Source organism: Neoarius graeffei, chromosome 23, assembly GCF_027579695.1.
Source record: "Neoarius graeffei isolate fNeoGra1 chromosome 23, fNeoGra1.pri, whole genome shotgun sequence".
Lineage (NCBI taxonomy): Eukaryota > Metazoa > Chordata > Actinopteri > Siluriformes > Ariidae > Neoarius > Neoarius graeffei.
In genome coordinates this window covers 60,243,115-60,255,628 of record NC_083591.1, presented here as the reverse complement: position 1 = coordinate 60,255,628, position 12,514 = coordinate 60,243,115, and the positions used below count along the sequence as shown (strand labels likewise).

At 47.7% G+C, this 12,514-nt stretch overlaps 1 protein-coding gene across 1 annotated transcript in view; it reads left to right on the top strand.

The window, feature by feature from the left end:
- Nucleotides 1-12,514, top strand: part of LOC132871942 (retinal-specific phospholipid-transporting ATPase ABCA4-like) — a 105,391-nt gene that overhangs the window by 70,860 nt on the left and 22,017 nt on the right. Inside the window, 1 exon segment of the mRNA XM_060906578.1 lies at nt 9,282-9,423. Within this exon segment, the coding sequence (XP_060762561.1) occupies nt 9,282-9,423 (142 nt within the window).

Genomic DNA, 12,514 nt, shown 5'->3' with positions numbered 1-12,514 from the left:
CAACACCCTCACCACCTTCAACACCTTCACCACCTTCAACACCTTCACCACTTTCACCACCTTCAACACCCTCACCACCTTCAACAACTTCACCAGTTTCACCACCTTCACCACCTTCACCACTTTCAACACCTTCACCACTTTCACCACCTTCAACACCCTCACCACCTTCAACACCCTCACCACCTTCAACACCTTCACCACTTCACCACCTTCAACACCTTCACCACTTTCACCACCTTCAACACCCTCACCACCTTCACCACTTTCACCACCTTCAACACCCTCACCACCTTCAACACCCTCACCACCTTCAACACCTTCACCAGTTTCACCACCTTCAACACCTTCAGCACTTTCACCACTTTCACCACCTTCAACACCCTCACCACCTTCACTACCTTCAACACCTTCACCACCTTCAACACCCTCACCACCTTCACTACCTTCACCACCTTCACTACCTTCACCACCTTCACTACCTTCAACACCTTCACCACTTTCAACACCCTCACCACTTTCACCACCTTCAACACCTTCACCACTTTCACCACCTTCACCACTTTCACCACCTTCAACACCCTCACCACTTTCACCACCTTCAACACCTTCACCACTTTCACCACCTTCAACACCTTCACCACTTTCACCACCTTCAACACCTTCACCACTTTCACCACCTTCAACACCTTCACCACTTTCACCACCTTCACCACTTTCACCACCTTCACTACCTTCACCACTTTCACCACCTTCAACACCTTCACCACTTTCACCACCTTCAACACCTTCACCACCTTCAACACCTTCACCACTTTCACCACCTTCAACACCTTCACCACTTTCACCACCTTCAACACCTTCACCACTTTCACCACCTTCAACACCTTCACCACTTTCACCACCTTCAACACCTTTACCACTTTCACCACCTTCACCACTTTCACCACCTTCACTACCTTCACCACTTTCACCACCTTCACCACCTTCACTACCTTCACCACCTTCAACACCCTCACCACCTTCAACACCTTCACTACCTTCAACACCTTCACCACCTTCACCACTTCACCACCTTCACTACCTTCACCACTTTCACCACCTTCACCACCTTCACCACCTTCAACACCCTCACCACCTTCAACACCTTCACTACCTTCAACACCTTCAACACCCTCACCACCTTCAACACCTTCACTACCTTCACCACTTTCACCACCTTCAACACCCTCACCACCTTCACTACCTTCAACACCTTCACCACCTCAACACCCTCACCACCTTCACTACCTTCACCACCTTCACCACCTTCACCACCTTCACTACCTTCACACCTTCAACACCTTCACCACCTTCAACACCTCACCACTTTCACCACCTCAACACCCTCACCACCTTCAACACCTTCAACACTTTCACCACCTTCAACACCTTCACTACCTTCAACACCCTCACCACCTTCACCACCTTCAACACCTTCACCACCTTCAACACCTTCACCACTTTCACCACCTTCAACACCCTCACCACCTTCAACACCTTCAACACTTTCACCACCTTCAACACCTTCACCACCTTCAACACCCTCACCACCTTCACCACCTCAACACCTTCACTACCTTCAACACCCTCACCACCTTCAACACCTTCACCACCTTCAACACCTTCACCACCTTCAACACCTTCACCACTTCACCACCTCAACCACCCTCACCACCTTCAACACCTTCACCACCTTCACTACCTTCAACACCTTCACCACCTTCAACACCTTCACCACCTTCAACACCTTCACCACTTCACCACCTTCAACACCCTCACCACCTTCACACCTTCACCACCTTCACCACCTTCAACACCTTCACCACTTTCACACCTTCAACACCTTCACCACCTTCAACACCTTCACCACCTTCAACACCCTCACCACCTTCACTACCTTCAACACCTTCACCACTTCACTACCTTCACTGCCTTCACCACCTTCACTACCTTCAACACCTTCACCACCTTCAACACCTTCACTACCTTCACACCCTCACCACCTTCACCACCTTCAACACCTTCACCACCTTCAACACCCTCACCACCTTCACTACCTTCAACACCTTCACCACCTTCACACCTTCACCACCTTCAACACCTTCACACTTTCACCACCTTCAACACCCTCACCACCTTCAACACCTTCACCACCTTCACTACCTTCAACACCTTCACCACTTCAACACCTTCACCACCTTCAACACCTTCACCACTTTCACCACCTTCAACACCCTCACCACCTTCAACACCTTCACCACTTTCACCACCTTCAACACCTTCACCACTTTCACCACCTTCAACACCTTCACCACTTTCACCACCTTCACCACTTCACCACCTTCAACACCTTCACCACTTTCACCACCTTCAACACCTTCACCACCTTCACCACCTTCACCACCTTCACCACCTTCAACACCCTCACCACCTTTCACCACCTTCAACACCCTCACCACTTTCACCACCTTCAACACCTCACCACCTTCAACACCTTCACCACCTTCACCACTTTCACCACCTTCACCACCTTCACCACCTTCAACCTTCACCACCTTCACCACCTTCAACACCTTCAGCACTTCAACACCCTCACCACTTTCACCACCTTCAACACCCTCACCACTTTCACCACCTTCACCACCTTCACCACTTTCACCACCTTCACCACCTTCACCACCTTCAACACCTTCACCACTTTCACCACCAACACCTTCACCACTTTCACCACCTTCACCACTTTCACCACCTTCAACACCCTCACCACCTTCACCACCTTCACCACTTTCACCACCTTCACCACCTTCAACACCTTCACCACTTTCACCACTTTCACGACCTTCACCACTTTCACCACCTTCAACACCTTCACCACCTTCAACACCTTCACCACTTTCACCACCTTCACCACTTTCACCACCTTCAACACCCTCACCACCTTCAACACCTTCACCACTTTCACCACCTTCAACACCTTCACCACTTTCACCACCTTCAACACCTTCACCACTTTCACCACCTTCACCACTTTCACCACCTTCACTACCTTCACCACTTTCACCACCTTCAACACCTTCACCACCTTCACCACCTTCAACACCTTCAGCACTTTCAACACCCTCACCACTTTCACCACCTTCAACACCCTCACCACTTTCACCACCTTCAACACCCTCACCACCTTCAACACCTTCACCACCTTCACCACCTTCACCACTTTCACCACCTTCACCACCTTCAACACCTTCACCACTTTCACCACCTTCACCACTTTCACCACCTTCAACACCCTCACCACCTTCAACACCTTCACCACCTTCACCACTTTCACCACCTTCACCACCTTCAACACCTTCACCACTTTCACCACTTTTACGACCTTCACCACTTTCACCACCTTCAACACCTTCACCACCTTCAACACCTTCACCACTTTCACCACCTTCACCACTTTCACCACCTTCAACACCCTCACCACCTTCAACACCTTCACCACTTTCACCACCTTCAACACCTTCACCACTTTCACCACCTTCAACACCTTCACCACTTTCACCACCTTCACCACTTTCACCACCTTCACTACCTTCACCACTTTCACCACCTTCAACACCTTCACCACCTTCACCACCTTCAACACCTTCAGCACTTTCAACACCCTCACCACTTTCACCACCTTCAACACCCTCACCACTTTCACCACCTTCACCACCTTCACCACCTTCACCACTTTCACCACCTTCACCACCTTCACCACTTTCACCACCTTCAACACCTTCACCACTTTCACCACCTTCACCACCTTCACCACCTTCAACACCTTCACCACTTTCACCACCTTCAACACCCTCACCACTTTCACCACCTTCAACACCTTCACCACTTTCACCACCTTCAACACCTTCACCACTTTCACCACCTTCAACACCCTCAACACCATTCTACACCTTCACTACCTTCAACACCTTCACCACTTTCACCACCTTCAACACCTTCACCACTTTCACCACCTTCACTACCTTCACCACTTTCACCACCTTCACTACCTTCACCACCTTCACCAGTTTCACCACCTTCAACACCTTCACCACCTTCAACACCTTCACCACTTTCACCACCTTCAACACCTTCACCACTTTCACCACCTTCACCACTTTCACCACCTTCACTACCTTCACCACTTTCACCACCTTCTCCACCTTCACTACCTTCACCACCTTCAACACCCTCACCACCTTCAACACCCTCACCACCTTCAACACCTTCACCACTTTCACCACCTTCAACACCTTCACCACCTTCAACACCTTCACCACTTTCACCACCTTCAACACCCTCACCACCTTCAACACCTTCACCACCTTCAACACCTTCACCACTTTCACCACCTTCAACACCCTCACCACCTTCAACACCTTCACCACCTTCAACACCTTCACCACTTTCACCACCTTCAACACCCTCACCACCTTCAACACCTTCACCACCTTCAACACCTTCACCACTTTCACCACCTTCAACACCCTCACCACCTTCAACAACTTCACCAGTTTCACCACCTTCACCACCTTCACCACTTTCAACACCTTCACCACTTTCACCACCTTCAACACCCTCACCACCTTCAACACCCTCACCACCTTCAACACCTTCACCACTTTCACCACCTTCAACACCTTCACCACTTTCACCACCTTCAACACCCTCACCACCTTCAACACCTTCACCAGTTTCACCACCTTCACCACCTTCACCACCTTCACCACTTTCAACACCTTCACCACCTTCACCACTTTCAACACCTTCACCACTTTCACCACCTTCAACACCCTCACCACCTTCACTACCTTCACAACCTTCACCACCTTCACCACTTTCAACACCTTCACCACCTTCACCACTTTCAACACCTTCACCACTTTCACCACCTTCAACACCCTCACCACCTTCAACACCTTCACTACCTTCAACACCTTCACCACTTTCACCACCTTCAACACCTTCACCACTTTCACCACCTTCACCACCTTCAACACCTTCACCACTTTCACCACCTTCAACACCCTCACCACCTTCAACACCTTCACCACTTTCACCACCTTCAACACCTTCACCACTTTCACCACCTTCAACACCCTCACCACCTTCAACACCTTCACCAGTTTCACCACCTTCACCACCTTCTTCACCTTCAACACCTTCAGCACTTTCAACACCCTCACCACTTTCACCACCTTCAACACCCTCACCACTTTCACCACCTTCAACACCTTCACCACTTTCACCACCTTCACCACTTTCACCACCTTCAACACCCTCACCACCTTCAACACCTTCACTACCTTCAACACCTTCACCACTTTCACCACCTTCAACACCCTCACCACTTTCACCACCTTCAACACCTTCACCACTTTCACCACCTTCAACACCCTCAACACCATTCTACACCTTCACTACCTTCAACACCTTCACCACTTTCACCACTTTCACCACCTTCAACACCCTCACCACTTTCACCACCTTCAACACCTTCACCACTTTCACCACCTTCAACACCCTCAACACCATTCTACACCTTCACTACCTTCAACACCTTCACCACCTTCAACACCTTCAACACCTTCACCACTTTCACCACCTTCACTACCTTCACCACTTTCACCACCTTCACTACGTTCACCACCTTCACCACTTTCACCACCTTCAACACCCTCACCACTTTCACCACCTTCAACCCCTTCACCACTTTCACCACCTTCAACACCTTCACCACTTTCACCACCTTCACCACTTTCACCACCTTCACTACCTTCACCACTTTCACCACCTTCACCACCTTCACTACCTTCACCACCTTCAACACCCTCACCACCTTCAACACCTTCACCACTTTCACCACCTTCAACACCTTCACCACTTTCACCACCTTCAACACCTTCACCACTTTCACCACCTTCAACACCTTCAACACCTTCACCACCTTCACTACCTTCACCACCTTCAACACCCTCACCACCTTCACCACCTTCACCACTTTCAACACCTTCACCACCTTCACCACTTTCAACACCTTCACCACTTTCACCACCTTCAACACCTTCACTACCTTCACCACCTTCACCACCTTCAACACCTTCACCACTTTCCCCACCTTCAACACCTTCAACACCTTCAACACCTTCACCACTTTCACCACCTTCAACACCTTCACCACTTTCACCACCTTCAACACCCTCACCACCTTCAACACCTTCACCAGTTTCACCACCTTCACCACCTTCAACACCTTCAGCACTTTCACCACTTTCACCACCTTCAACACCCTCACCACCTTCACTACCTTCAACACCTTCACCACCTTCAACACCCTCACCACCTTCACTACCTTCACCACCTTCACTACCTTCAACACCTTCACCACTTTCAACACCCTCACCACTTTCACCACCTTCAACACCTTCACCACTTTCACCACCTTCACCACTTTCACCACCTTCACCACTTTCACCACCTTCAACACCCTCACCACTTTCACCACCTTCAACACCTTCACCACTTTCACCACCTTCAACACCTTCACCACTTTCACCACCTTCAACACCTTCACCACTTTCACCACCTTCAACACCTTCACCACTTTCACCACCTTCACCACTTTCACCACCTTCACTACCTTCACCACTTTCACCACCTTCAACACCTTCACCACTTTCACCACCTTCAACACCTTCACCACCTTCAACACCTTCACCACTTTCACCACCTTCAACACCTTCACCACTTTCACCACCTTCAACACCTTCACCACTTTCACCACCTTCAACACCTTCACCACTTTCACCACCTTCAACACTTTCACCACCTTCACCACTTTCACCACCTTCACTACCTTCACCACTTTCACCACCTTCACCACCTTCACTACCTTCACCACCTTCAACACCCTCACCACCTTCAACACCTTCACTACCTTCAACACCTTCACCACCTTCACCACTTTCACCACCTTCACTACCTTCACCACTTTCACCACCTTCACCACCTTCACCACCTTCAACACCCTCACCACCTTCAACACCTTCACTACCTTCAACACCTTCAACACCCTCACCACCTTCAACACCTTCACTACCTTCACCACTTTCACCACCTTCAACACCCTCACCACCTTCACTACCTTCAACACCTTCACCACCTTCAACACCCTCACCACCTTCACTACCTTCACCACCTTCACTACCTTCACCACCTTCACTACCTTCAACACCTTCACCACCTTCAACACCTTCACCACCTTCAACACCTTCACCACTTTCACCACCTTCAACACCCTCACCACCTTCAACACCTTCAACACTTTCACCACCTTCAACACCTTCACTACCTTCAACACCCTCACCACCTTCACCACCTTCAACACCTTCACCACCTTCAACACCTTCACCACTTTCACCACCTTCAACACCCTCACCACCTTCAACACCTTCAACACTTTCACCACCTTCAACACCTTCACTACCTTCAACACCCTCACCACCTTCACCACCTTCAACACCTTCACTACCTTCAACACCCTCACCACCTTCACTACCTTCAACACCTTCACCACCTTCAACACCTTCACCACCTTCACCACCTTCAACACTTTCACCACCTTCAACACCCTCACCACCTTCAACACCTTCACCACCTTCACTACCTTCAACACCTTCACCACCTTCAACACCTTCACCACCTTCAACACCTTCACCACTTTCACCACCTTCAACACCCTCACCACCTTCAACACCTTCACCACTTTCACCACCTTCAACACCTTCACCACTTTCACTACCTTCAACACCTTCACCACCTTCAACACCTTCACTACCTTCAACACCCTCACCACCTTCACTACGTTCAACACCTTCACCACTTTCACTACCTTCACTGCCTTCAACACCTTCACCGCCTTCAACACCTTCACCATTTTCACCACCTTCACTACCTTCAACACCTTCACTACCTTCACCACATTCACTACCTTCACCACTTTCACCACCTTCACTACCTTCAACACCTTCACTACCTTCAACACCTTCACCACCTTCTCTACCTTCACCACTTTCACCACCTTCAACACCCTCACCACCTTCACTACCTTCACCACTTTCACCACCTTCAGTACCTTCAACACCTTCACCACTTTTGCTACCTTCAGCATCTTTACCACTTTCATTACCTTGAGCACTTTCAGCTTTTTTGTCACTTTCAGCATTTTCAGAACAAAGAACTGATCAATCCAGTAAAAGGAAACAGAAATTAAGTCAAATTTATTTTTATAGTGCTTTTAACAATAGATGTCGCAAAGCAGCTTTACAGAATTTTAATGACTAATCTAATCCATAAGTTTAATTAACTTAAACTTGAAAATGAAGTGAAAACAAGGTGAAGTAGAAGTGGTCAAAAACTACACACACACACACACACACACACACACACACAGACATCATCATCATTATCATCATCATCATCATCATCATCATTCTCACACACACACACACACACACACACACACACACACACACACACACACACTTTCCACATATACACCATCCATACACACACAGCGCACACACACACACACACCATCCACACATACACACATCATACAAGCACACACCATACACACACACACACACACACACCATCCACACACACACACACACACACACACACACACACACACACACCATCCATACAAACACACCTCATATACGCACAATCCACACACACCACGCACACACAAACAAACACACACTATCCATACATACACACACACAAACACACACACGTGCACAATCCACACAAAGACGCACAACACACACACACACACACACACACACACACACACACACACACACACACACACACATCTCCCACATTGCCAAACAAAGTTCCAGTTTCCTCCCCAGTGATGTGTGCAGTGATGTATGCATATCACAGCTCTCCTATAAACATCAGCAGAAACCTCCATCTATAATGTTCTTTTAGTATTTTAATACATAAATGTATAGAAGTACACATGAAGGCATAAGTAATGTTAACATTCAGAAGCATTTGCATACGAAAATCCATTAATTCACATGATGGCTACAAGAAGTGTGAAAACAGATACTGCATCAAAATATACTGAGAAGTGACATTGAAATTTACATTAATCATTAATTATTGTTCTCTAATGTTTCTTCATCTAGTGTTCTGACTAATATCCTGGATGTGCACCAGAACATGGGCTACTGTCCTCAGTTTGATGCGATCGATGAGCTGCTGACGGGATTAGAGCACCTGTACCTGTACGCTCGCCTCCGGGGAGTGCCCGAGTCCGAGATCAGCCGAGTGAGTCTGGTTTCATGAATCAGACACTGGCAGAAGAACCCACTTTCGAAAAGTTAATAATAATAATAAAGTTACATTTATATAGCCCCTTTCTCAAACTCAAGGTTGCTTTACATAGGTCAGAGAAAACAACACACACACACACACACACACACACACACACACACACACACACACAAGGAGTTGCTATAGAGTGGTGAGTTTCTGCACTGGTGGAGAAATGTTCATGAAACAGAAAGGTTTTGAGATGAGATTTGAAGAAAGGAAGAGAAGAGCAGTCACGGAGGGGTTGAGGAAGGGAATTCCAGAGCTTGGGGGCCGTGGCACTGAAGGACCTGACACCCAGGGTCGAGAGTCTAGTGCGAGGAACAGCAAGGAGATTATAGCTAGAGGATCTGAGAGAGTGGGATGGAGCATAAGGGGTCAGAAGATCACAGATGTAAGAAGGAGCAAAGTTATGGAGAGCTTTGAAGGTGAGTAGTATAATTTTATATTTTTTTGTTATTTAAATTTTTATTACATTTTCATGAGAATATGACAATCACACAACAAGCAAACAGACAGACAAACAAATAAACATCCAGGCAGGTATTCAAATAGACATTGATAATTATGATAGAAGAAGGGCAGCTGTTTAATCTCGGAGCAATGCTGGGATTAGTACATGGCCTCTATTACTGCTATGTCCTATCATCACTGTCCTTACATGTTTGAGTTGCTCTCTCCAGACACATCTACTGAAGCTTTCCCATTGTTCATGAACAGTGTCCATTTTTCCAGTTCAGTCTTCCCAGCGTCTCTTCACATGCCACACCTTCCATCATTAGAACCTCCACATATTCAGTGCAGGAACTTGGGGCTCCCTCCAACACCTAAGAATCACCCAAGCACAGGTTATTATGCCAGTTTTCAATATTCTAAACACAGATTTGCTTAAGTGTGGCACTGTCGCTTTGTCCTCAAGGAGACACAGTCCTGGTGATCTAGGAAGTTCACATTCCAACCATTTACTCATATAATCCAGAACATTCCTCCACAGAGGGGAGACTTTGGGACATTCCCATAATGCATGTATACAGTGGTGCTTGAAAGTTTGTGAAGCCTTTAGAATTTTCTATATTTCTGCATAAATATGACCTAAAACATCATCAGATTTTCACACAAGTCCTAAAAGTAGATAAAGAGAACCCAGTTAAACAAATGAGACAAAAATATTATACTTGGTCATTTATTTATTGAGGAAAATGATCCAATATTACATATCTGTGAGTGGCAAAAGTATGTGAACCTCTAGGATTAGCAGTTAATGTGAAGGTGAAATTAGAGTCAGGTGTTTTCAATCAATGGGATGACAATCAGGTGTGAGTGGGCACCCTGTTTTATTTAAAGAACAGGGATCTATCAAAGTCTGATCTTCACAACACGTTTGTGGAAGTGTATCATGGCACGAACAAAGGAGATTTCTGAGGACCTCAGAAAAAGCGTTGTTGATGCTCATCAGGCTGGAAAAGGTTACAAAACCATCTCTAAAGAGTTTGGACTCCATCAATCCACAGTCAGACAGATTGTGTACAAATGGAGGAAATTCAAGACCATTGTTACCCTCCCCAGGAGTGGTCGACCAACAAAGATCACTCCAAGAGCAAGGCGTGTAATAATCGGCGAGGTCACAAAGGACCCCAGGGTAACTTCTAAGCAACTGAAGGCCTCTCTCACATTGGCTAATGTTAATGTTCATGAGTCCACCATCAGGAGAACACTGAACAACAATGGTGTGCATGGCAGGGTTGCAAGGAGAAAGCCACTGCTGTCCAAAAAGAACATTGCTGCTCATCTGCAGTTTGCTAAAGATCACATGGACAAGTGAGAAGGCTATTGGGAAAATGTTAGATTAGATTAGATTAGATTAGATTAGATTAGATTAGATTAGATAAAACTTTATTGATCCCTTTGGGCGGGTTCCCTCAGGGAAATTAAGATTCCAGCAGCATCATTACAGATAAACAGAGAAAAGAAATAGAGAAAACTCCTAGATAAATTAAAATAAATTATTTACATGTACAAGTATAAAAAGAATAAGATATGGGGAAGGGGCGGAAGGAAGGGAGAAAAAAGGGGAAAAAAGGGGGTGGCGGCAGGAGAGATATTGCACCCTATATTGCACATTGTCTGGTATTGCTTATTGTTAGGCTAGGCTACTGCTCCTTCCCGTCTTCTGTCCTCCTGTTACCCCTCCTCCCCCCCAGAGAGGAGTTGTACAGTCTGATGGTGTGAGGGACAAAGGAGTTTTTGAGTCTGTTCGTCCTGCACTTGGGAAGGAACATTCTGTCACTGAACAGGCTCCTCTGGTTGCTGATGACGGTGTGCAGAGGGTGACTAGCATTGTCCATGATGTTCAATAGTTTGTCCATAGATCTCTTCTCTGCCACCATTACCAGAGAGTCCAGCTTCATGCCGACCACAGAGCCGGCCCGCCTGATCAGTTTGTCCAGCCTGGATGTGTCCTTCTTGGATGTGCTGCCCCCCCCAGCACACCACGGTGTAAAACAGGACACTGGCAACCACAGACTGATAGAACATCCACAGGAGTTTCCTGCAGACGTGATGTCCTTCAGCCTGACGTACTGCGGCCTGTCAGTGAGGTAGCTGGAGATCCAGGTGACCAGGCAGGGGTCCACTCGCATCCTGTTCAGCTTGTCCCGAAGCAATAGGGGCTGGATGGTGTTGAAGGCACTCAAGAAGTCCAAGAAGAGGATCCTCACTGTGCCATTTCCCTTATCCAGATGCGAGTGGGCTCGGTGTAGCAGGTAGAGGATGGCGTCTTACACACCGACACCTGCCCGGTACGCAAACTGCAGACAGTCCTGGGCATGTTGTACCTGGGGTCTGAGGAGGCTGAGGAAGAGCCGCTCCAATGTCTTCATCAGATGTGAAGTGAGTGCCACCGGTCGGAAGTTGTTCAACTCGCTGCGCCGATTCTTTTTGGGAACTGGAACGATACATGATGTCTTCCAGAGGGTTGGCACTCTCCCCAGCTGCAGGCTGAGGTTGAAGATGCGTTGGAGTGGTTCACCCAGTTCAGCAGCGCAGG